This window comes from Odontomachus brunneus, unplaced genomic scaffold (assembly GCF_010583005.1).
Source record: "Odontomachus brunneus isolate Ranch 3 - 2012 unplaced genomic scaffold, Obru_v1 Obru_scaffold_136, whole genome shotgun sequence".
Lineage (NCBI taxonomy): Eukaryota > Metazoa > Arthropoda > Insecta > Hymenoptera > Formicidae > Odontomachus > Odontomachus brunneus.
In genome coordinates, this window is record NW_022639586.1 from 717903 (window position 1) to 745810 (window position 27908).

A 27908-nucleotide genomic window follows, 5' to 3' on the forward strand; every position below is an offset into this window, starting at 1 on the left:
GAGAGAGAGAGAGAGAGAGAGAGAGAGAGAGAGAGAGAGAGAGAGAGGAAAATTCTACTTTCTGTTTGAATTGAAACGCGATTTATCGCAGCTTATACGCGGATTATCGACGTCCCGGAACTGCCGGCTTCTTTTTACCACTGATACTCGAGACTAGACTGAAAAGCAGACTTGCCTCCGCAATGTGAAAGTTATCGACACGTCTCTTAAGTTATGATTAAAAATCAAGGACTTTTGCGGCGAATTAAGTCGTGAAAAAAAATGTTTTACGGCACTCTTTATCGCGCAAAATAAAACAGCGTCTCGCCCATTCCGAGGATTCACGATTCCGCGCATGTGACGGGGCGATGGTTTGTTTAATCGAGCGAGAATTGAGTTGTCTGCTTCTCTTACCCTGCACTGTCATTATCATCGTGAGAGAACGAACGTCGTTTCAGAACGGAGCAAAGAACACGAAATCACGCAAGGCATTACACTTGTTAACGTCGTCCACGGAAACGTCATGTTTTTCGCGCGAGAATTTGCGACCAGGCAAGATTGCTCCGCGACTAGATGATATCAGAAATTAACATCGCCTTGTAACAGCTCAGGTGCGTTTTCAGGACGACGATTAAGTCAGGCCGATGTTCTTGTCTCAGCGTCATCATCATTACGACACGAATCTGAAGTCATCAAATGGAAACGTTCGCGCATTATCCCGAGACTCGAGTAAAACGTTTCTCTTTCCCTTTCTCTTTGTGCATTTCCGCCGCCGGCGCGGTAAGTCATTCGCGCGGAGATACGCTTTAGCCGCTAAATGATTTTTACGCCGACATTTATTAACCGCGCGTGTGTGCCGCGTGTTTTATTGACTCGCTATTATTGGGCGACGTGAACGGACGGTCATTCACTGTGCGGTTGATAAGACTGTGTCCGACCGAGGAGAAGGGCGCGGCGTCGGGGCGAAGCAAGAATTGTCGACAAGTTTCTCTTTATGCACGAACGCACTTTGGAAGGAATTTTATTGCTTCCAGAGAGAGAAGTGCCCTACTCACCGCGTTTGAAGCTTGTAAAGTACTTTCCGCGCCGAACTTGTGTGTCGAACTACGAGGATTGAGTGTACGCTCCGCGCAAATATCATCGACGTGTATACGTCCTATACCTATACATCACGGGCCGGATACAACGGCGGCCGATACACCGCGAGAGTACCTACGAAATATCAAAAAAGAAAAGAGAAGGAAAAAAGGGAGCAGAAGAGAAGCGCATCGCCTCGTGTCCAATTCGATTGGACGCTTGAGGTATCTCGTACGATTCCATTTGACTCTTTGAATCGTTCAATCCGAAAATTTGAATTACCGCTATCGATTACGATTATTGCGCACGTGTATTCGATTTCCGCGCGCTTCCGCGATATATGCGGCCCCGATATCATTATCTCGTGAAAGGCCACCCACACGCGCGCGCGCGCACACACATGCAGCTTGAATTATCGTTAGGATGTCGTGGAAATTTGTCACGGCTTTGTACGGCAACTTTTTATGACGCGCGCGCAATTCACAGCCGTAGAACGCGGCGAGGTAATAATTAAGAACGATGCGCGTTCGAATTTAATAATCGATAAATTTTCCACGCGCAAACCGTCGCGCGTGGAGAATCGTATTTGCGGCGGGGCGTTTGATAGTTCCGCGTCGTGGGAGCTGCGCGCAATCCTGGCGGTTGTGTACAATGGGACGGTACAATGGAAAACGTTAGTGGCGTGGACAAGCCGTAATTTTAAATATCGCGGCATAATTACGATAATAATGATATAATGACACGCGGCTACGTCGCACAATTGCGCGCGACATAATTCATCTATCGCCGCGTTAATGTTAAAAACTGGCGCTTGATATCCGCCCGGAAATTCAATTAGGATGGCGAATTTCTCGTCGAATCGGAAATTTCGCGCGTCTCTCGCCATGTACACAGAGTACGCGTCTGAGGACGGTTGGTTAAGAAGCTGGCCTGCAGGCTGACGGGAGTGCTCGCAGCGCCCGAGTAATAGCCGCTCGTAATACCATCTACGGAATGGAAACGGTGGACATCATCAGACGTTAAGCGTAACGTCGCGTCGTAGAAACTTGGACGGGCTAATCGATCGGGCGGTAAATCACGTCTGATTTAACGCGCAGCCACAATAAAGTGGCGCGGCGAGCGGCGCGGATTCGTAATCGCACAAAGGCGGAGAGAAGGTTAAGGAAAGTCAGTGCAGGGGGTTCGGGGAGAGCGGAGGTTTGTAAGCGGAAAACTCGTAATTTATCCTGTTTCCAGTCTTGATGCCGGGCGTTTCCGCGTCGCGCTAGCGATTTCCAAGAGACTCGCGGAAACGCGGCGACGCGAACGTCATTTCCCGACGTAAATTAAGTTTGAAATCCTGCTTATTTCAGCGTGGTGGGATCGATGAAAGCTGCCGCCGGGCTGGAACTACAGTTTGAAAGGGGAAACCAGCCGTGATTCACATTCGATACAACTGTTAACTCGCTCCACTTAAAGTCGGCGCGCGTACGTGCAATTCGCGATGACGTAATTCTGTTACTCATTCCGCGGAATGCTCGTTTCGACGAGCGTTTAATTCGGCGGTATTGTTATCGCCCTTGCAGGACGGCTTTTATATATTCTGGACGGTATGTGTCGAACGCGAGACATACCCCCACACCCATTTATGCCTCCGCGAAACTGCGACTTCTCGCAGCTGCCGGTGACGAATCGTCGCGCACGTAATCGTCCCGTTGACTCTTCGATCAAACGCGTCGCGAATAACGGGCGTCGAATAACGTACGAACGACTACACGGAGAAAATATTTCTAGTAAAAATTACAATTTTTTTCTATAATCTTGAACCGTATAGAATTACGACTGAAATTACTATACACTAGCTAAAACTATTCGGTCGACACAAAGTGTCGAGAGGATGAAATCAGAGGGAGGAAATGGGGTGTATCCATGTTTCATGATAACCTATATTTCCCGCAGAGTTCTAGAGAGTAACATTATGCAAAATTTGATGCAGATCGGTCAAAGGTTTAGTAGTATACACGGAATATACAGATAGAGATTCTTTATATACATAGATTTGTTTAAAACTGTTATGCATATTTGATCTTTTGCTGCATTTAATCATTTTAATCACTTGTTGTTTGTTTTTTTTTATATCGTATATCAGGTAGGTCGTGAAATTTACTACTCTATAGCAATTTGTGCTGCACAATTTCAGCATAGTTCAGCTTTACGATCAATATCGTAAAAAAAAATATAATTTTAACGTAATTTCCACCATAATATTCTACCCGTGTACAGTGAGGCACGATCGTCTATTCGCCCGCATCACGAGCGCAGCCCTTAGCGCTAAAGGCCGCTCAACTTTACGTTGCAGGCATAGAGACGAAATTCGCTGGATCCAGTTGCAACGACCTCGTAACTTCGGACGGGTCTGGCTCCACGATAATCAGCGGTCATTTTGATCAAAGGATCAGGTTTTGGGATACTCGGGCCGAATCCAGCTCAAATGACATCATACTGGAGGGGAAAGTTACATCCTTGGATTTATCCCGCGGTAAGTAGGGTTAGCCGCCCCGTGCGCGCAGTTAATCCCTGGGGAAGAGGGCAGGAAGAGGAGGACTTGGGATCTTAATAAAAAAAGGAAAAAGTATAGTGGCGTGCGAGATAACGGCGCACCATAATCGGATCAATTTGAGGCTTTATTAAATGTTAATTGAACGCAGTCAGGTCGCGTAACTCTCGCCGGTCTCGCGGGAATTCGTTATGCAATTTAATTCGACGATTAGTATAATGTCATAATAGCGTAACGTCAGCGCGTAATTCCGGACCTGTGTATCATCCGGCGGCGTTCAATTCGCCATGTGTATCGCTGTATCGATTAAGGATATCGTCAAATGGACTAACAAATGGCGATTATCATGACGAGATTAATTATTTAAATCGAATGTGCGCGCAACAATCTAATGGAGCAATGGCATTCGCATTGTCGCGAGAAGCGCAACGCTTGGCGACTAACCGCTTGGCCACAAATCGGAAATCGCACTTTCGCGGTCGGGTCGAGTAGCCAGCGCAATTTTTTTCCGTATGAACGTTCGCGCGCTATCAACCGCGTTGAGAGGCGTGAGAAGAGCTGGAACGTGACGGGAGAACGAAATTATTGTAATTACAGCGCAGAGCGCGATCAAACGGCGGCACGTTATAAATTTCAGATGAAGCGCGCTGTCTCGGTTAACCGTTCAACAATTAGTACAATCGAAATAGATACTAATTGGCTTGTCGCGGCGGCTAATACCGCACCCGCGATGCATTTCACTCGCGGATCTCGCTTCGCGCGAACGACGCTGTTTCGCTTTTTATCCGTAGCGTTCTAATGACGCAAATGAATTGGCTCGCTCGAGCTGGCTCAACCTGCAATATTCTCAAAGTACTTGTATCAGCTACGAGTGCATCCTCCTCGTTCGAGAGCGCTTCATTCGGTGATATATTGTTCTATCGTATTTCATTAATCTCGATATCGCTGGAACACGAGATGCGTTTGAGTGAGGCGAATCTGCATCGCGCCGATTTTTAGACTTTCTGCGGTTTATATGGCGCTTCGGAAGCATCTCCCTCTCTCTCTCTCTCTCTCACGTTTTTATTATTCCACCTAGCATATCGCATTGCATCGTTCAAACACGTGCGTTCTTCCCCATCCCTAAAATCACGATGCGCAATTACAATGTGCAATTATTTGACAAATGCGCTACCTGCATTCGTTTATGAAATAGAGAGAAAGGGAGAGAGAAAGAGAGACCGAAACACGGCCGCAAATGAGTTCCCGCGTTAAAATGAAGCGATATTTTACAAAATAACAGAAAGAAATTATGTAAACCGATCAAACATGCGCGTATTTCGATGCACTTGTCGAACGTAACGCGTTTATAAGTTTATTGCGTCGCGCTAGATTTTTCCGCGCATCGAATTGTGCGCTGCGCGTCACTTATACATTCTACAGAGGCGCTTTTATTAATAATTGTGAACACGCCCGACGCACATACGAAATATTTACTCGCGGGTTGTAACTTTTTATTCACGAAATACAGGTATGGCTCTTTTTTCTCCGCTTTCCAAAATAATCGAGATGCACGCCGAACGGAAATAAAATATAACGAACACAATTTATACGCGATTGCCTGGTTGCGATGCGAGCCGAATAAACGAGAATCTGCCTGTTTTCAGACGCGAACTACCTACTGAGCTGCGTGAGGGACGACACGGTGAAGCTGATCGATCTGCGAATGAAGAAGATCGTTGGATCTTTCAGGTAGGTGAACGCAAAGCCCGTGTGTGCCATTCGTTCGGCGTGCAATACGCAAGTGAAATATTAAATGCGTCGATACGCTCGCGCTTTTGTTTCAACAGCGCTGATGGTTTCAAAGTGGGCTTCGATTGCGCAAGAGCTGCTTTTAGTCCCGACGGGCAATACATAGCAGTTGGTTCGGCGGACGGCTCCGTTTTCATCTGGTCCATAGCGACAAACCTGATCGAAACAGTGCTGAAAGGGCATACGTAAGTAGAAAGCTGTGTATCGTTACAGCCGAACTTCCAGGAATGATTCCGAACCTCTCGCCGGAAAGAGTTTCATCGGTCCTTAACGACGATAAGACGTAATAAATAAGAGACGTGATCGCACGACCTTATCAGCCATATCTGCAGTCGCGAGATACGAATGTGTACGGATAAACGGGCAGAAAACTACTAGCAAGAGAATCGGATCTATTTATTCCGTTTCGTTAATCGGACTCATTCATATGTAACGCGCGCGCATACGTAACTCTTGCGCATATTACGTATTCTTGACCGGATATTTGGCCTTCTGCCGCAGGGTTAAAAAATCGCGGTCCTTCTCTTCCCCGCATCGATTGGAATGTGCAATACCGATATTAAGCCATGCATCGTATAAAACGTACGCACGGAAAAAATAGTTAAATTTTATATGACTTTTTACGACGCGCGCGCTGGTCAATAATGGAAAGACAATATTAAAACGCGAAATTTCGTCTCCCCCCCCTCTCTCTCTCTCTCTCTCTCTCTCCCGACATTCTCTGCCGAATATTGATTTACGAAGAGCTAATCCGAGATATTGAAGACGCGGGTCCCTCCACGAGGGAATCCTTCATAAAGCGCCGCGTCGTCTTACCTTTTCGCCGCGGTCTTCTTATTGTGATCTTTATTTCGCGATCGCGCAGCCGACGTGCTTTACATTGCGTCATCGTATTAAAATCCGTGCAATTATTTTATATTGCTGTTTGCATGCCTGCAGCATCTCGCTCACGGGGTATCGCGATTTGTCTCTTTTAAGTCTTGTTGGTGGATTTTGTTGCGCTTTCGTTCTCGTCGCGAACAAATAAGATGTTTGTAATAAGATATTTGACATGCGTTTCGAAAGACTTCGGCGAGTTTCGCAGTTACTTTAAATTGTCATGTACGTAGACATCTGATTTTCGATACGCTCATGCACACGCAACACACATACACACACACACACACACATACCTATACATGTGGTACCAATTATTTGATTAACTTTGACTGTCAGCGATATGGACGGATGGTGGTCGAGAAATTATCTGCTATATTGGCGACGCGCTGTTCGCGACAACGTTTCCTCGATCGCGCCAACGCTCGACTTTATTTGCGGTCACGAAATCGATAATGCCGGCCCCGCTGTTGCCTTTCGTACGTTCTATTTCGGTATATCGCCGTTATAATTTATTTCTCTCCGGTCCTTCCCTTCTCTCTGCTCTCCTCTCCTCAACCCTTGCTCTTCCCCTCTTCTTTTTTCATCGCAATACGAGCCGCTTGATGGATGCGAATTTTTCGTTTAAATTCGCCGCGGCCAGAGCGCCAAAGCGGTCCGTAATTTTAGGAGGCACCTTCGAGTGCTCTGCATACCCACCTGACACGAGAAGTTCCTGAAGTACTTTAGTCCTCCGGTCCACCGCACGCAGCACACCCACATCCACACCCACACACATAAACATATATACATACACACGTTTGTGCGCCTCGCGCATACGAAGAAGAAGATTCGTGCCGGCAAGGGGTGGCGGAGGTGAGAGCAAAGGGGAGAAGAGCAGGAGGAGGTCTAAGAAAATATTTCGACGTGACCCGATTTCCGCTCCAACTTTCGCGCTGTATATCCCACGTACACGTATCCGCCCGTATCTATATATCGCCGGATGACTGCGCGATATCGTGAATTTATACGGCACCTCCGGACGCTCTCTGACTCCACCGATGTCCGCGTCGGCTTTCTCTCTCTCTCTTTGTCTCTTTCTCCTTGACACGGCTAAACTCAACTCGCCATATTATACACTACTCTCTTAAAATGAATCAGTGAAACATCACTGAAAACAGTGAATATACACTGATTTTCAGTTATAAGTGTTGCACTGAAAGTGCTCAGTGCTATATTTATAACTGATATCAGTGATGCACTGATTCACTTTAAGAGAGTAAGTTTTTTTTTTCAAGTTATCTTATTTAATTCACCATATAATATTAAGGTTAAATATTCTCACCTTCCACAATACACATGAGACATTGTACATTTCTATGAAATAGCTTTATTATAACCATTACCCTCTCACTGGCAAAAATATTGCCTTTCCTTTGTGCATTTTTCTCGTAGCGCTCTGCAGGGTTTCTGATCCCATAGCACCTAATAAGTGATGCTTTTCTCTCTCCCTCCTGCCATCGAACGTGTCACTTCGAATAACCGGGGAACAGTTTACCGCCCCACACGTATGGGAAAGGGGTGAATGCGCGAGAGTGCGTTCGCACCGGGGAGAGGAGACGCGGTGTCGGCGACGACGGCTGGAGATGCGGCGCGAAATGAAAGTGGCCAGCGGCGTGGGCGCGGAACGACGCGTATCTCGTCCGCGTGCTTTCAGCGCCCTTTCACCTACACGAGCCGCGTTGATGGACGCGTTAATCGGCGGCATCTCACGGGGAATGCGGCGCAAGGATCGTTCCCCGTGGCCGAGGTGTAGAAAATCGATATGTTTTAAAACGCTAAAAACGTCAATTATGCTATTATGAGTTGCGGCTAAACACGATATTATCCGTAAATCAATAGCGGGCGCGGCTAACAATTTCCGGGTGTACCGCCGCGTAACAATAACTCCGCCGATTCCTGGCCGGTGGCCGACGACTGGCGGAATCGCGATAAGTGACGAACGAGCGTCATCAACTCCGCCCTCGCCACCACTAACACGAATTCTGATCTAACGAATGGAATTCACTAACGTGTCGTTTTGATTTGATGATACACGCGACCCGATTGCGTCGGCCTCACCTTTCGTCTTATCGCGGGGAGAAAATGCGAGCTACCGCGCATACTCCACAATAGGCCGTGCCGAACGAAGGGGAAGAAGGACCGTCGGTCACGACGGAGAGAGACGCAAAAGTCGTAATCTCGATGTAAAATAGCTCGTAATACATGGTTGTTAAACAGCTTGATCATTCTCAATTGAAACGTGCCTCGTGCCGATCATACTCTATCACGGTAATCAGTTATTTGCGCGCATGCTGTAACGATTACGAACGTAAACTGTTTAATAGTTTTACCATGACAATGGCAGCGTACGTCAACGTTAGCGTTTTCAAACTCAGACCGATAATAGCTAAACCGATATATCTCGTTACGGAGAAGCGGCAGGAGTGTTACGCCGGTTTTCAAAATCTCGTTTCATGTCGACATCTATTTCTTCGCGCAAAGCCCGCTCTCCTTCCGCAGCAAAAAGTGTGCGTTTATACTCGCTATTGACTTCAGATTTGGATCACGATGATCGCTCGAGTCTAGCGTGCCGCGAAAAGGTCACTTGTAAAGCGAGCGAGGCAAATTGTAATGTCCCCCCTGCAATTTCGCGGAGCGAGCTAACTGTTACTCGCGATTACGTCGGACTATTTCCAAACTGCACGTGAACTGAGGAAACAATACTCCTTTGTTATGTAAAAGAGGCGTAAAATACCCTCGCGGGCCATGTTTGCTGCAGTGGCCTATCGCGCCTAATTTTGCCAAACTTTGTCGTAAGCCAGCGATGTCTAACTCGAGCCTTTTTTCCCTCCACGGATCTATTCGGCTGTGATCTCGCAAAAATCGCTACTCACGTTGCGCAAGCGTTCGAGAAAATGGCCGTTGCTCGCGACAACGTCGACGAAAGTCGAGGAATTCGTGCCGAAAGGAAAATGGGAGGTATCTCACTGGATGCTTTCAGCCCCCTTTTATCCGCACTTATACACACACATACACATACACGTGCATAGACGCGAGGCCAAGAACGACGATCGTCTCGGACGATCGGCCCACGAGTCCCACGGAGGATCGTAAGATCCGTTCTGCAATTATCGTCGCCCCCCTTCCTCCTCCTGCTCCTCGCAAGCGAGTGATGGAACGAACGAGCGAGCGGGCTTCTCTGTCGTCGTAGCGGCCGACCGTGCCGTCCTCGGCCTCCTCGAGTTTCTCAAGGACGCGGCATCTTCGGTGGTGGCTTCTCCGCGAGAAAGAGGGCCCAGCGGGCGGCTCGGCGTGCATCTAAGTACCGGTCGTATCGAAAAATGGCTTAAGCACCGGTCACGTACACGCCGGCTTCGGCGTCGGTGTGCGCGGTTCCTCGCGTATACATGCGCAAGTGTGTTTCACTGTTATTACTTTCACCCCGGACCGTAGCCGCGCACCGACGTGGTCATCGTCATCTTTCGTCGTCATCTACGCCCGTTCCCTTCTTGGTCTTCTACCTCTGCTCGATCGTCGCCGCGTCTTCGTCTTCTTCGTCGTTGTCGTCGTCGCCGTCATCGTCGTCGTCGTCGTCGTCGTCGTCGTCATCGTCGTCGTCGTCGTCGCTTTCGCCAAGCTTCTTCTTCGTCTTCCTCGTGGTTGTTGCGCACCGATGGTGGATCGTATAATTCGTACGTTGGACAGCCGCGTACACGCTCGCCCGTCCGCCCTTCCGCCCGTCCTCCCGCCCTCCTGCTCGCTCAGGAATCCCCGAGACTAACTTAATAAGCGCCTCGCCCTTTCAACCCTCTTTTCTCCGTCGGTGTCCTCTTAAGGTGCACCAAGGAAGCCACGCCGATTCCATAAGTATTTAATGCGCGCGAGCTGTGTCGTGGTGCGAGCAGTGAAATTTAGCTGTTATGCAAGATGCGCGAGTGTGTGAATTAATAATCGAATCGACTCTCTCGTTCGTTTCGGAATACCTCCGCGAGGTATATCGGTCTCCGCGCTCTGTGTCAGCAATTTACGTAACGTAAATGTCACATGCTTATAATTATTTATTTATTTAATTAAACGGGAATGCGTCCCTTTGATACACGACATTACACATTTATATGCAATAATTACCAATTAATGGCCGCGATGAAGGAAGGAGAAAGATAAAACGTCGCGTGGAGTAACGAGTACGAGTACGAAATTTCCTCCGCGAGAACTCCCGTCTGTCGATATAAAGTCGATCGCTAAGAGCGAATAGTTTCTGCCTATTTTTTCCCCTGTTGCATTTACGTCACGAAAAAAGGGGGAAAACGCCGTCTATCAAATACTCGCAATTTCATACGAATTCCGCAGCGCGGAACTGAATGTTATATTATTTCCAAAGCGCGCGCGGTCAATTGCTTTCGCCTCTATTTTCACGCGTAGGTTTTTCCGCGCAATACACACACGCAAGCCCTAGAAAAGTGGCGACGGCTGTGCCGTGCAAATAAACGCGCGTAAACAGCCGGGACGCTCGTTCCAACGTTCGAGGAGCTATTCGGCGCGACTTCCTTTCCGCGGCCACTTAGACTCGAATCCGCAATCGTATTGCCCGATAAGCTTACGCGGCCCGTTCGTGCTCTAATTTGCAATCAACCTGCAGGATCCCCCGGTACATACACACACACACACACACACACACACATATGTCGAGAAAGGCGGGAATTTACCGCACGATCCAGGCGAAGATCTTGCTCGGCGAATAAATAGTACTGTGCGATTATAGCAGAACAGGTAATTAAGGAAGGAGTATGGGGAGATACTTGGGATATACCGGCAGGCTGAGCTTTGAAATTAAAGCGCAGTTCCTTCTCGGCGGATCTTCGATTCAGCGCATCACGGAATCGGCGACCTCATTATACGCGTATTTGAAACTTCGCCGTAAAGTATCGCCACGAGATACTTTTCGCTCACCCCGCTCACCAATCGCGATTACTCAGCGTGTGCATCGCGGGATTTAAAGGGTGAATTAACTCCTTTCGCATTCAATGTTGGATTTGCGAATATTTGATTGCACACCGATCAAACGTCCGGAAAAGTTTCGAAATAGCGCAAATAGGCGACATTGATTTTATTGCTATCTTATATGACTGAGTCTATGTAAGGTTTTTCTGGAAAAAAATGCGCCCAAAAATATCGATTTTCAACAAAGTTTAAATTTACAGATACAGATTGTACTGTATGTCCCAAAAAATGTTAAGGAATATATCGCTTGATCGTAAAGAACGAAACATACATTAAGCAGTTTCGAGTTTTGGCAGCTGTGAATTCCAGCAATCCAATTTTAGATTCCATGAAAAGTGATACAAGCAAATCTGCGCGCTTCTCGTTCATCCCTCTCCCACAGTTTACCGCAATTTTCGTCAAATTCGTAATGGTCATTTGTACCGAGTCCGTTGTCATTTCGCGGGATTTCGCTCCCGTGCTCCCGGATAAAGAGATAAAGGGGGCGCGTGGCTATCAGAACGTTATGACGTTATCGAAGATTCCCGAGAGTGCGGGAATTTCTCCCACGCCCGCAACCGAGATGTCGGCACGCTCGCCATACCGCTATTGAGCAGCGATCGTATGATTTGTACGGCTCGTTATTAATAAATAAATGCGTAGCGGGCCGGCGTGGTAACAGCATAAGTTACTATTCCCCACAGTGGTAACTGACAAGTAACAACATCTCGTAAAGATTACTACGCCGTATTTCAGTCACGCACGCATTTATGGCGATTTCATCCCGCATTTTACGAGAGAAGGATACGTTGCCGCGCGTCGGCGGCGATGACGGCGGTGGTGGCGGTGGTGGTGGTGTGTTACAGGGCATAACTGAAACTCCTAGGAAAGTAGTTCGATTAGTGTATTTCATGCGCCTTTACAGGCACGCCGTGGCTTCCCGCCGGTAATCCCTTTAGCGCGCCTAAAGTGCATTCTCGTAAGTCGGCGCGCGCAGTCTCGCTCACGACTTAGCCGTCTAACATTTTCGATCTTTTCCGCGGCGTAATTTCCGCGGCGGTTCGATCTCCCATGCGATTTTACATCCGTCGCAACGACATATCACTTTCACGCTCGTCCACGTCCACGGGACTTCCGTTCTCGCCGGTAGGTCGAATGTGTGAACGTTCGCCTCCGCGCGCGCGCTACACTCCGCACAGAAAGCGCATAATGAAAATCCAACGTCAACTCTCCGGGGGAAAATAAGCGGCGCGTGAGAACGGAAATAAACACGTCAATCGAAAACGATTAGATTATCCATTTCTGCCCACATCGCCTGTTCATTGTTGTACATGTACACGGAAAAAAAAAGATCTGGTGCACATAACCAAAAGTGTTTAGTTGTGAGCAGCGTAGCTGCATCACCTCAGTTATCTCTGTGTGTGTGGTTGATATAACTCAGTTACTTCAGTGCATTAACTACATCAATATAGTTGCGCATGATTTGATTGTGCCGACCAAAATCGGTTGGGGTGACAATTACCATGGATATACCCTGGTTGGAGCAATCAGATATTGTCAACGCCAATAACTCAGCAATTGCTCTCCGGTTGCAGCAACTGCCTAATTAGTTGTTCCATATTTGACTACTGAATTCGGTTGGCGCGACCAAATGTGGCTCGTACTGTTTTTTCTTCCGCGTGCATACACATAGTGTCTAGATTGTCCCAACGCGCGTGTCAACTTGAAACTTTACACGAGCGCGATTGGATCACTTAAAAATCCAGACACCCCGTATAGTGGTAGGTATCGCCGCGCGGGAGACACTTGGGGACGATAGCGGGAGGGAGCCAATCTCCTTGGCATCCCCTGATGAGGACCGGGCCGATTTCATTGTCGCTGGTGACGTAACGAAGCATCGCGCGAGAGATCAATTGCCCCGTGGCGCTCTTCTCGCTTAACTCGATTTCGTTTCCACGGCAATGATCGGCCGGTCCGGCACGATATTATGTCATTTATCTTCGTCGTGTCTTCGGGAGCCGAGCGGTGCCGAGCTCTTTATCTGTTTTTCCCATTCCAACGCCAGAACCTCCCTCCGTGTACCCTCGCCCTCGTCTACACTCACCCCCGTGCAACGGTGCCAGCCGGTCGGTGGTTGGTACGGATATACACGTCGACTCGAACTCTCTCATCCCCCCCGACCACCACCGTCGCCTATTGCCAACCCCCCTGAGCCGAGCGCCGTTCGGTCGTTCCTTTTTCTCCACCCACGGCGTGGAGCATTTCGCCGCCGCCACTGCCGCCGCCACCGACGGGCAGTCGTTGATAAAAGCTTTCTGTCAAATCGGACGTATGGGTTTTCACCGCGATCCCAACTAGCAATCCAGATCATCCGGATTAAATATTTCAATCCGCAGGGAGACATTCATCGCGCACGTGGCACTTGTGCGCGCTTTAGCCCCGGGGCTTGTCAGCTGATCAATTTTTAATCGTGTATAATCAGAAATCAATTCTCCACCTTCGAGCATTGGCGGAAAAAATACATATGCTGTAATTGCGATGCTAAATTTTCATTGATCACGCGATCGCATTTTATCGAGAATAGAAATAATATCGCGCCAAGGAGAAGCTTTTGAGTAATGACAATTAGTTGGGCAAGCGTGCGCGAAGAAACGGAGAGATCGCGAGGAGGAAGTCTTTTGGTGAAACGTGTCCATATTTTGTCAAGTTACGCGGTTACAAATTTCACGGGCGCGACGTCGCATCTCGGCGTGGAGACTCTCGCGGAATTTCAGTCGAGCTAACGATGCATCGATAATCGCGGACATTACACGCAGATACCAACATAAAGTTACGATGAGAGTAAAAAAGTAAAGACGGTCGCGCGCTCACCGCAAGTTTCACTACTTGCCGAGACTTACGAGGTGTAAGTGGGACCCGGCGATGCAATTTACATGTCCCTCGTACTCCCTTCTCACGAGCCCTATTACAAGCCACCGGTAGCACCGATTGCAAGTTTACTGCATCATTGACAGTTTAGATAACACTCCGCGCGCTATTCGCGTAGCCATATGTAGCAACGAACGCTAGACGCGTTTGTCGTCTCATTCCGAAATGCAACGCGCAAATTCTCGTGTGGCTTTTTAACGTGTAAGGATTATCAGCCGGCAGCAGTTTGCCGCTAAATAGAGATACAGAGAGAGAGAGAGAGAGAGAGAGAGAGAGAGAGAGAGAGAGAGAGAGAGAGAGAAACTCGCTGGTTGAATATTTTTCACGCAAACACGTGGCAGTTTTATCCTGACGCGAGTGATATGCTAATTCCGAAACGCCGGCCGTGCACTCGGGAACGCGTTTTCACACGAAGCTCGTTGCGCGAATCCTGAGAAGGGTTAAACAGGTCGCTTCCTCGTTGCAGAGCGTCAATGGATACCCAGATAGAAATTTTAAATAGGGATTAAAAAGGGCCTAGACGGTTTTTCCCTATTTCTATTAAAGCTCTGTAAAATGGACAGATCCACTTAGGCTCAGAGATGTAATGCTTTTACAAATGAACACCTGGACTTCTAAATTTGACTAGATCCTATGACCCTTGGTATGTCTAACCAGACCTTGACTGAAATGACAAGAGAGAGAGAGAGAGAGAGGAGTTGACGGTGTGGTGAAAATGAGACTTCCGTGCCACCAGTGTGTAAAAAAAAGCTTCTTAAATTTTCGCTACGATTTTAGTATTAAGGTTTTCAAGGTCGCTGAATCCAAATATGATATCAGAATTTTAAAATTCAAAAGAGCGGATCCAATATATGGCGGATCAAAATATAAAAATCCAATTATTTATATTTTTCCAATTTTTGATCCGCCACATTGGGTCTGCCATTTTGAATTTTGAGATTCAAATATCATATTTGTGTTCAGCGACTTCGAAAACTTTAGTACAATCATTTTTATAAAAATCCAATTATTTTTCTAACTTTTGATCCGCCATATTAGATCTACCATTTGGAAGTTTGAGATTTTGATATTATATTCGGATTCAGAGACCTCAAAAACTGTAAGATACCAAGCTTCATACAAAAGGATAAATCGGTTTTTTTTTAAGATGTACATATATGTACATTACACACTGATAGCACGTCCTTTTTCGATACACATATAATACATACACACTCAAGGGATTAATCACAGTTAGTGCTTTTTACAAGCCACATGAACGATTTTCCGAGCTTCTGCAAGCTCATTTGTGAATTATCTATCGCGTTCACGAGCACGCGATCAACGATGTCACCGCGCCTTGCCGAATCTTCGAAGAAGTCGCCTATATTAATACTTGATAAATTCCGTGTATTCACCCACGTGTCCATTATGGACACACATACTACGTCGGTAAATTGGCCGATGACCATAGTACATGGCTACAAAGCAATATTGTAATTGCCGTGAAATAAACAAGTTTCAACTCGCGCTGGACGAAAGCCCAGACGGGTGCTAAGGAATGACGGCTCGCGTTTGTATACGCGAGAGAGAGAGAAAGAGAGAGAGAGAGAGAGAGAGAGAGAGAGCGCATGTATCCTGTTGATTGTTCGAAAAAAGTATTATTATGTCGTGCACATCGCGCCCGACATTATGATCTCGTAAACGGTATACGTGTCACGCCTACTGTGTCTCCTTATCGAGACTCTTGAGAGATTTTTTTTTCCTATTTTCCTCGCTTTTTACTTTATCTCTCGTTCGCAACGTCGCAGTATTATTTCTGATATACGTCGTGCTTTGTAGTTACCGCTGATTTCAGTATTGTATTCCACGAGATTCAATATTAACTTCGCCGATACGAACATATGTCCCACGTGGCACGGCTATGAATAAAGTATATCAGCGCCCGGACCGAATGCGACACAGATTGCGGCTTAACTTCGAGGAAAAGCTAATTATCTTATCATGAGACGAAACTTAAAGACCCAATCGCGATCGAACCGTGTGGCGGGATAATTTTGTAACTGTGCCGTGCATTTATTATACATGTCGCACTCAAAGTCGAACTACACTGAGAGAAAACATATGTAAGGAATAGTAAATATTGATTCGATGGGTACTAATAACATATTTACTTATATATAAAATATTTCTCAAGTAAGAATACATGCATTTTTCTCTGAAAGAAAACCTTTCATATTAGTTATTGATTCTTCTACTTAAATAAAAGAATTTCGATTTAAGTCAATGTATTATTAGTGTCCACCGAAGAAATATTTACTATCTTTCAGATATTTTTTTCTCGCACTGTAGTTGTGATATTCTTGCGACGAAGCGGCTGCTCATCAAGGTAAGAGAGATCTGGCGAAAATCGACGGAATTCTCCGATGCGACATAATTTTATAATTTCAAGTGCGCGACAGTTTGTCCGATCCGGCTCGTTAACCTCCGCGATATTATTTGCCAGTGAAAGATAATTTATACGTCGCATGAATATTTAAATTCTTTTCCAAGCTGATATAACGGGGATGGGACGCGCGTCGCGAGTATTAATCGCGAGGATTAATCGGCGGATGTATTATACAACGAAAGTTATTACATATATGTATAATAATTAGGCGTATTTATGATTTTCGGAGACAAATAATTTGCCCGGCAAAAAGTAATACCCGATTAAGCGCGCGCGCGCTCTATGCTGGCCCGCGTTGATTTGAATTTTACGACATACAGCGATATATATACAGCGCGTTTTATTCCTCTGCATTTTAATGATGTTGTTATTTTTGTTTGCGAGAACCTGCACGGCACGTGCGCTACGTGCAATTTTATCTGCGAGCGAACATCCAATTTCGTACGTATTTTAATGACGCAAAATATTTTCGTTTGCGCCCGGGCTTTAATTTTCCAGATAATCGGCCCTATTAGCCGCGTAATTTTAAACGTTTAACGGCAAAATTACACCGGTCTAGTCCTCACGCGATTTAAGACGCGCAAGCGACGTGATATTAAACATAAAATCGCCGCGTTCGCGGCTCGGCTCACGCGAGAGGTGACGGGAACTCTCTCTCTTTTTTCTTTTCTTTTCTTCAGCGAAAAGCTATTGTAACCCGTAATTATCTAAAACTGGTATTAAGATCTTTTAGACTCTCGCTAAGTAACGAGGTTAACGCGGATAAGTGATATTTATCAGCTTTAATTTCTATTCGCCTCAGAATGTTCCTCGTCTGAGCGCTCTCTGTTTCGAGCTATTATTAATTCGATACTATTATTAAACGCCAGAAACAGGACGATTACTCAAGAACAGACACAAGACGTATCTGCAGTCCCATCGGACTCCGCGTATCCCGCGCGAGCAATTGTTTTATACGGGATATTTTTATCTATTTTGCAAAGAAAAACTCATTTACCCCGAATCACTTTCGGCTGCAACATGCTGACGAAACGTGCGGCGGTATATTCCGCTTATGTGAAATGTGAACATTCATACATCATTGAGGAGATGTAGAGAGAAGCAATTTGCCGCGCTTTTAGTAAAAGCAATGAAGTACCGTATTATTATTCTGTAGTATTATTCCGTAACACTCAGAGTTAAATTGGTACTTTATGAAATATAATATTCAAATGATAGTGAAATATGACTGTTCATTATGCGACGGCGAGTTCAAGCCGGCTCACCGTTCAAGGGTTCAAATGTTCAAGCAGAAATTTCACTTATTCACTTAACCGTTTGAATCGGACATATTTTTCGCCATGCCGTTCCGCGATTTATCAACACTCTGGCAACTATTTTCCTCGATATTAAACTTTGTTGAAGCTATCACGTAACTTGTAATTGAGCAAATGCGAACGTGTGTTTGTACATTTAGGAAAAAATATAACGGCGATTGCATATAAGTGACAACTGCACGAGTTTTATCTGCAGAATTATAATATGTGTATATTTTGATAAACTATTTTGTAGTTATCACAAAATAGTTTGTTATACTATATACATTTATTATGCACACAAAACTCGTATAATTGTCGTCTATATAGTCGCCATCCCTTTCTCTGAGTGTAATTAATAGTTAGATGTATTATTCCGTTAGACAATATATATATATATATATATATATATATATATATATATATATATCGGATTTTCATGTAGCCGATCGACTATTTGATTGAGTTTTAGTCAATACACAGAAAAAAATTTTTTTAAATTTATTCGTGTGTGGAATAAAAATCTATCTCACAGAAATAGACTTTATATCCCATAAATTTAAAAATATATTTTTTTTCAATGCACTGAAAGAAGCTTTCGTAATTGAAACGAAAACTTGGTACATCGAACCAAAATTTCGTTAGAATTGGATTAAATAAATGTCTAGTAACCAAAAAACTTAAATTTGCTTTTTTAATAATATATCTACTCGATATAAATAAAAACATGATAATACCAACCAAATTGTACGTAAAAGCTCCAAATATACACAAATAATCTTTTCAGTGACTACCTGCGCGTCGTTAGTTTTACCTCGTTAGGACGAGACCCATCAACGCGGCGAGATGCGAAGTTAACGCAAATCGCTAATGTGTATTAGAAATGAGAATGCGAACTTGCGCGCGAGTTGCAGCGCACGGCAATAGTTATTCATGGGGGCGCAGTGTTTAAACTATCGCGCATTCATGCGCCTCACTTTGTGGGTGAAAGTGAAGTTAGGACCAAGACACGACTGGGTACGAACTTGAGCGGCGCGCTACGGTGAATTTCGACAGTGTCACTACAGTCGCCGCTCTTGAATGCGTCTCGAAAGACGTCAAACATGAATTGGAAACGCCCGGTGAGCGTGTATTAAACGGGGGAACTTCCGTCAGATAATTTCGCGACATAACTACTTCGCATTTCGCCCGGTCGCGGCAATAGTCGCGCTTTTGCAGCTCCTCCTTCCCCTCCACCGTGTGGAGAAGAGCGTACGACTCGGTACATAGCGCCAAGTACGCCAGAAGTGGCCTCTACAGACATCTGCGAGCTATTGTGATTCTGTGATCATCGCACGACTTGGCCGCTCTTGATACGCCGATTGGTTTTCACGTCACGCGTCTCGGTGCACGAAAAAAAGCGTATTCTTAACGACGCTATTGATGTCGCGAGCGTAAAAATGCGCCTTTCATTCCCGACATCACGCTGCTACAGCCGCTACGAATCATTAAGTTAATCGCGAGCGCGATGTTAGTTTAATCCACGCGAGTATTCGACAAACGCGATTAACGAAAATAAAATACTCTCAGCAGACTATTTCGCTCGGCGGGATTTACAATCATTGCCGGAGATTTCAATTTTAATTCCCCAATTTGCGCGAGAAATACAAATAACAATAATTGTTAATAAATTATTCCTGATTTAATAATACAGATAAAATGTTAACGGGATTATTCAAACATGATAAATGAAATGCGTTTCATCCATGCATGAACACGTTGGGATTTAATTAAATGGCGCGAGCACAGCTGGTAACAACGCACTCTCTCTTGATAGTATCGTTTAAACAGAAGGAATTTCCACGGCATTATAACGAATTCGCGATAGCCGCGTGTCCCTCTGGCTCTCTTGGTGGATTGAATCTGATTTCGGCGGCGGCGGCGGGATTTACGAGGACTGATTTTCCCGCGACAGCCTCGGCACGTTTCGGCAGCCATCATAAACACATTTGTCGCCGTTCGATTAACGCTTTAACTTCTTCGGGAAATTCGGCGTTGTTTTCGCGTTCCGCGCGCTTGAAATTTATGATCAAATATACAGCGCTCATCAACAGCCGACCGGTCTCGTTGTCGGTCCCAGGATACACTTTCGCGGAACTTTGAAATATATCTGCGAATTACGTGCGCGCACTGAGAGAACAAGTTTTTCTAATTTAACAAAATAGCAATACTCGCAACAAACGATTTGTTGATATGGGACAGCAAATAACCCCGTAGTGGGAAGAACAGACGATTTGTTACTATGAATTTGCTGTTCTAAACAACATTTATGTAATGAAGACGTAAGCAACCTAACCGCTACGAAATCCTAAGGGATTTGTCTCAGTGCGTTCGCGCGACAATGAACCGAAATAATCTACTGCGAATTCAACGGCGCGCGCACATCGGAAAACGAGCAAATTTAATTAACTCATACTCACGTCCGTTAAGTGACACGATTAAAATTCCCGATTGAACCGGGAGATAAAGCGAGCGAGCGAGCGAGCAATAACTATTCGAATGTTCCGAAACTCTGGAACGAGAAGAAACTCAAATTCCACGAGAGTTCACTCATCGGAGAGAATTGATCGACTGATCTCGTGACGACTCAAAGTCGCCGCGTTCAAACCTAAAACAAGCCGAGTTTAACGAGGCTTATGGTCTGCCACCGCGCGATTGTTATACCTTAAAAAGAGCAAATAGGCACGTGGGAAAACGACGGAGTCCGGCAAACATTCCCGTTTATATCCATCGCCATCGCGTGTTTGAGAACACGGCCGTTCGTATCGCTACACTCTCTCGATATCAATGAGGCAATGTTTTCCACGCCGGGTGCTAATGACGTTTAATGCCCCGCTGGCGCTTTTTCGGAATTCTTCACGCGAGATTGCTGCGCGTTCTTGGCAATCATCAAAAGCGAGCGGTCGAGCTCCCACAAGGCCAGCAACGACCGCCGCCGCCGCCGAAATTGCCGAGTCCGATCGCGAGATCGGCCCCGTCTTCAACGGCACTTACACTTCGCGTCGTTTCGCGTCATTTACCGCGGGAATAACGTCGATCTAATCGTCGCCTGTATTGTCGCTCGTTCGTCGCTCTTCGCTTCTGCCGTTGCGAATCATTGTACGCCAATGAGCGTGCCATTAGGCGCCTCTGCTTCGTGCTCGAACGAGCATTCGCGTAGATTGATGGCGGCGACTCTCAAGATCGTTTGGATAATTAGACGAGTGATACATTCCGCGGGATCGTCGCGTTCCTCTCTCTCTCTCTCTCTCTCTCTCTTCCTCTGTCATTTTTTCTTGTTTCGTCCACAAAAATCAAACGCGCCGCTCCGTTTTCGCCTTGCACAAGCCGAGGTCTCGTTAAAAAAGTAATAATGAGATGAAAAAATGCGGAAAAGAAGCAAGGGTGGAGAGAAAGAGGAAGAGAGAAAGAGAGAAAATGAAAGAGAGAAAGAAGGAAAAAGAGGGGGAACATCACGATTTTGCGGTTACAATTTTATGATTACGCCTGCGGTACTGTAGTCGAGCAACAATGTGGTTCAATAAACCATTAGTTTTTTATGTCACATTCGGCATTGTTTACGGTCAAGCGAACAGATATTACCGACGCACCAATGCGCAGTGGGAGGCCGCCGTGATTACTGTTGATTGGTAAACCAATTTTTTTTACGCCTTTCCTTAACTCTCTCTCTCTCTCTCTCTTTCTCTCCTATTCCTGCGGTGTTTCGTGTAAAAGTTGAGGTATTTGATATTCCGCTCTCTCTATTTTGTGCACGTGGCGTTTGTTTGCACGCACCACTACCGAGCCATTACTTATTTATCGGGATCGAAATGAACGGAATAACTCCCGATATGTGTACGTAAGTGCCTACCGTTGATTAACATTTCAATTAGCTTTTACGGCGTAAAGCTTTTAAACGCATTACGCTCCCAACGCGATTTCGCATTATTTGGCGCGCCGGCGCGATTTTATAAAATTGTGTGTCCGTTTGCGCTTCGATACAACGCCGCGTGTATCGCGTGTATACGCTCTTGCGTTGCCTCTTTTGCACACGCGAAACCGAATTATCTCGTCTCACGGTCTCGCGGTCTCACATTCGCATTTTTGCCGGCGCGAGTTCGTAAGTGATGGATTAACACGGCGCGTCGTGCGGAATTTCGCGTTGCGCTCGTCGTGTGTTTTATCCCACGAACATACACACGCACAACACACATGCGGGGGCCCGCCGCATGAAAATCCCGAGCCTCTCCAGGTCTTGGCCATTTACGCGTCTCATCCCGATTATTATATTCCACGCTGAGCGCGTTAAGATCCTCTCTCTCTCTCTTTCTCTCTCTCTCTCTCTCTCTCTCTCTCTCTCTTTCTCTCTTCCTCCCTCTCTGCCTCCGTCTCATCTCGTCGTCCCCGCGGAATTTATCGCTTCGAGTTTACGTCGGCTGTGTCAACAGGTGGCACTCATCATTTTACACAGACATATTATGAAGTATGCACGCGGGGCGTGATAAAGAATACATTACCTAAGGGTATCGACCTATCGAGCCGCGACCCACGTACGACCACAGTCGCCTACAGCGACTTGATGCTCCCAGAAACGCTCGCGACACATTCGCGTCGCTGTTATTATTATCGGTCACTTTTCGAGTCGCAAATCTTGGCGGAAATGCGTTAAGTGTAAGGAATTAAAGTGATGATTGCCGAGTAGTCGGAACGTTCGGGAATTTTCCAAATCGCTTTATCTTTCGCACGACTCGGACTCGAATGGCTCAAAATAGATTAATTCGTCAAAGACACAACGGAAAATAATCGCGCCGCGGCTTTTACCCTCGCTCCCTCTTGCGAGTTCTCTTCCCGGGCGCACCTTTTTCTACGTAGTGCAGTAGCGAAATTCCGTTCTACCGAAGCGCGGCTTAACAGACAAAAAACCGTAACACGAAAGTCTCGTTGAAAAAAAAATGTTGAATATATTAGCGCTCGCGCGCGGTAGTAGCTTCGCGAGTTTCGTAATGCCGCTTACGTTGATGACTGTAACGCGCTTTTACATTGTTTAAAACGCCAAGCGCTTCCACGATTAATGCGGGTTAATACCGTCGCGTAATGCGGATTACACGTGAGAAAATTTCGGTTACAGATGCGACAGCAGGAGACAGGTAGCGAAGGAGAGAAGGAGAAGGGGAAGATTCTGTTAATATTTTCCGTGGAATTTTAGGCAGGAAAAGAAAGATTTAGTTGTGACTAGCAAAATTGATCAATAGCTACTTGCTGGTCACAACGAAATTAATCGACGATTAAGTTAATCGGAACTTGGTAAAAAGAGTCACCTTAAATTAATAAATATTATTAGTATTTATAAACGTATTATATTTTATTTGATAAAGACTTTCATCTCCTTTTTTTTGGAACATTTCTTGTACGTTTTCTGTAAGGGTCCTAACAATATCATTTATTTCAACAGAATATGTATCTTCTTGGACCATTTTCTTCCAAATGGTGAGGCGCATCTTTGATACTTATATATCTTTAATTCACCCATCAATAGCTACAATTTTATGAAAAAATAATTTAAAATTTCGAATGCCACAAAATGAAGCTAAAAGCCTATGAGAGAGCTTGATCATTCTCTTTCTGGTAAAATATATGAACAAATTTCGATTGAAGTTGCCAGAATTCAGAGTTCGAGTTAACGAACAGAATTCTGGCGACATCACCGTGATCTTCTGGTCCACTCATATATATTTCACCAGAAATCCGACTCAACTTTTTTCTTCGGTACACTTTTGCGAACGGCCAATCAAAATACACGTTTTCGCAATAACACACAACGCACATTGTTCGCCCATTATTTAGGAGGATTTCATGAATTACATACGTCGCCCTCCGCCAACCTTACGTCGACAACGCGCAACACAATGAAGCACGCGCGATGTAATATAATATACTATTATATTCGGGTGCATGTGTGCATCGATACGCGGTCGTTCTCATGAAATTCTAACATTCATGTCGTTCGCATCAGTGATTCCTTGACCGCGCTAATATTCCGGCCGCTCTACTTCCTCAGCAGCGATTCGCGGGTGTATATGTCGGCGCTACAAAGTACGGCACTTGCTTCAAAAAGGAAGTACACAGGGCAATATCGGCGGGTTTTATCACGGCCGACGTCGGACGAATTAAGGCACCGACATGCTCGATCAAATTCCGGCTTTTTCACGTCGCCCCGATAATCTCCCTGTCGGTGGACTCTCTCGGCATCCCCGTCACACACGACGTCCGCGCCGCACTCCCAGTAACGAGGGCAACGTCCACGAATGCGAAATTCCGCGGGAGATCTCATCCCGATTTCATTATCGGTAAGTCGCCGCGATCTAATTATTGCCGACCGACGTTATGCATCCACAATGAGGGATAATTATTTTAATTATCCCCTGCGCCCGCGACGACAAACGAGCCAGCGTCTCTACGGTGGCGCGGCCAACGTCCTACCACCACCGCTTTTCTTTCGTTAAGTGGTACTCCCCTCGTCCCTGCACCTGTCTGCCCGTCTCTGCTCGACCGCCCTACTATCTACCGCTACCCACCCGCGCCCTTTCTCCGCTCGACTCCCTTACGCTCCGCATAATCCATCCCTCCGGGTTAAAATCTAAAATCCACAAGCACCCTATCTCCCTTTTCCTCTTTCTCTCACGCTTCTCATTCAGTTAGTCTGTACTCAGCACTCCCTCTCCCTCTCTCTCTCTCTCTCTCTCTCTCTCTCTCTCTCTCTCTCTCTCTTATACATCACTCTTCTCGGATACGTTTCGCTCCTCTCCGCGTATCCTTTCTAGTCTTTCAGTCTCTTTCTACCTCGCGTATCGCCCACGTCGACAAAGTGCGAGGCTTTACTGGCGTTTATACGTTAACTCTGTCATTTGCAAGAACGACGAACGAAAATGCTTTCGCGGCGTACGTTTCAAAGGTTCGCACCGTCCGTCCATCTGCTCGTCGTGCGTACACGCAGCCCATCCACTTTCTCATGCTCTTACTCTTGCTCTTTTTCCCGCAGTCGTTCGTAAAAATATCTCCTCGCTTTCTTTCTCTCTCTCTCTCTCTTTGTCTCTTCCTTTCTATCTTTCGTATTAGCTTTGCGGCCAGATGAAAAAAATGGATGGGCGGAACGAAATGGCAGGGGATGGCGAAAGTAGTGCGGGAAAGAGAGTGGAAACATCGTTCGCGAAAGCTTATTTCCACGCTCCTTCGGCAAGAACGGATAGGTCTTCTTTATCACGCTCGCAATATACACCACGAAGGTGGTAGCTGCTGCTCGCAAAGGTATCCCGGATACGAAGCACGCTGCTTTTAGAAATATCGTTCACCTCCTACCGACGACGGCGCCCACGACAACGACGACGACGACAACGACGGCGGCGGCGGTCGGCGCGCTCGACGGGTGGTCGTCGCGACGCGTATTCGCGGGACATGTTCTTGCCTGCGCGTTGTTGTTTCGCCCGCGGTATGAGCCGACTTTCCTGACGGCAACAAACTTCGCGCGAGAGTAAACGCGCTAGTCAAACCGTGACGGAACGATGTGCCCCTTTTTAGAGCTCGCCGGTATTCCCCGCATTTCCTCCCCGTTTAGCGCGTCGCATTGAATGTCGCGATATCTCGCGTGAACGTAACTCACGAATTACTCTCTCGTTGCGGACTGAAACGAGACGAATGATCGGCTGCGATGAGCGTGTCGGATTTATGCGCCAAGTATAAGAACAATGATGCGGGGGCGCGAACATCGCACTCGCGTGATGAATACAATAAACGCGGAGCGGTATATCAATGCATATGAGACGAGCACATCGTGCCACGATGCAATGCGATCGCGAAACTGGCCTTCTTCATACGCAACGACGACGAATTATCTCTCTCACTGCGCCAATATTGATTAAACGTTACATTATATATCGACACCGTATCAGTTGCATAATGAGCGACGGCCAGCTCCCGCGGGATCGATCCGTCACAAAGAATTCGCGCGCGAATGTGCCCAGTAAAGGCAACGTTTGGCAATCCCACGCGAATTATTGTACACACGCATATACAAGCCGTACATCTACGATCCGTTTGGTTGCCTTTCATCTGTTGCTTCTGCTAAATACACTCTGTCACACACACATACATGCACACACACTCGCAGGGAATCGCACAATCGAAATAAGCAAACCTGGAAACAACTCTACAGAGTGGCGATTCATCGTATCGCCGAATGCAATTACGGGATTATTATTCACGAGGTGTCACGGAGCGCTCAATTCTCTACGCTACGTTGCGCTACGCAAATAATAGGATCGCGCGCGTCTACGGATCTTCTCCGAAGAGGAATGTTTATTTAACAAAAACATACGATTCTCTCGAATGTATTGATATTCGCGTGTGACGGAATCGAAGCTGCAGAACACCGCTCGATATATATCGTCCCGCGAAACGTTCTCGAATTATCAGATATTCGTCGCGCGTTTACTTTTTCTCGCTGTACCGCGCTTACGAGCACTCGTAAAGTCGCAAATGATAGTTTTATAGTAACTGCCTTCTGCGAGAGAGAAAAAAAGAAGGAGGGAGAACGAGAGAGGCGCTATCCCGATCACCTCCGTGGGTGACCTTTGCTCTCGCGCAAAATATTCACCGGTTCCGCTCGTGTCTGCTAGTGAAGGATTCCTTAACAGTATTGTCGGGAGAGAGACGGGTGCGAGAGAAGGCGCGCCATTTTCAGCACGTTTGTCCTCGCATAGAAACACCCTTTTACGATTCCGCCAAGCCCTGCGAATCACCCTCGGGAATTCAGGTTTTATAGACCTTTTGCTGCACGAGCGAGGCCGCTCGGACCAGAAAATTACGCGGCACTGTGTTCCGCCGTGTTCAAATGGAATCTTTAACGAAACGATTTAAGCGGTTCGCGGATTTCCCCGCGTACGTGTCCGGCGCCGCTATTCCGCGCGCACGAATCGTATTTATATTTAACGTATTCGTCGTCTATTATGATCGTAGCAAATTCCCATTTCCCGCTTTATTCTTTGCGCGACACGCCGTTCTTCGAGAAAAGAAGAAAAAAGAGAACTAAAGAGCAAAAGAGAGAGAGAGAGAGAGAGAGAGGGAGATGATTTGCGTAAAGTTAAAAAGTTCACCGCGCACACTTGCGACACGCGACATTTCCGGACGTTTTTCTGTTTATCCTCTCCGCCTCACGGTGCAGGACGTTTTCGTAAGGATAGAGGGATAATTGAAAGACCCTTGCGCGCAACGACGCACGGAATAGTTCTGAGTTATGAGGAAATTAGATTTACCAGACAGAAGTTAGGAGATGAAAATGGAAAAAGCTGACTCTGAAAGCTTTCGGATGTAGCTGTTTAAAGTGCGTCAGGTACACCAATTCACGGGTAGGCAAATCCACTCGCGCGCAAATCGGGTCATTGGCTTACAATTTCTTTTCCTTTTCTCCTCCCCATCTGTCTTTAGGTGCGAAGCGCCGGAAGTCAATAATACTCAGTCATGCTAATCAAGCCCGCAGCCTCCTTCGACGTATTATGCCGATTCATACGTGTGTGTGTGTGTGTGTGTGTGTCTGCAACGCAGCGTCTGAGTTGTCATAATCGCGACATATTTACCGTTATCGAGGAATATCAAATTCTCCCGCGATAATATAGCATTCCATTTGTGCTCGGTTTCCATTTATGGGATCAAAAATAAAAAGAATTGGAAAAAAGAAATATCATTCGATATTTATGAACGCGAATCTCAATAAAAAAATCTCATCTCATACATGGACAGGAGACAAGCAGAATAACAAACAAGAGTCATCGTCGAACGAATGCGTCACTGAGAATATGTCATTGCAAAAATTATTCTGTAAATGCGATGATATTTAATAAGACCTTTCGGGATTCTGAGAAAGAAAGAGAGAGAGAAAGTTGAGAGAGAGAGAGAGAGAGAGAGAGAGAGAGAGAGAGGGGGGGGG

The 27908-nt window shown here is 46.2% G+C and overlaps 1 protein-coding gene across 1 annotated transcript in view; it reads left to right on the top strand.

Annotated features, from left to right (window-relative positions):
• LOC116850194 (autophagy-related protein 16-1) overlaps positions 1-27908 on the top strand; it is a 510030-nt gene that overhangs the window by 477605 nt on the left and 4517 nt on the right. Inside the window, exons 11-13 of the mRNA XM_032828179.1 lie at positions 3395-3574; positions 5239-5323; positions 5422-5568. Of these exons, the coding sequence (XP_032684070.1) occupies positions 3395-3574; positions 5239-5323; positions 5422-5568 (412 nt within the window). The remainder of the gene's footprint in view (positions 1-3394; positions 3575-5238; positions 5324-5421; positions 5569-27908) is intronic.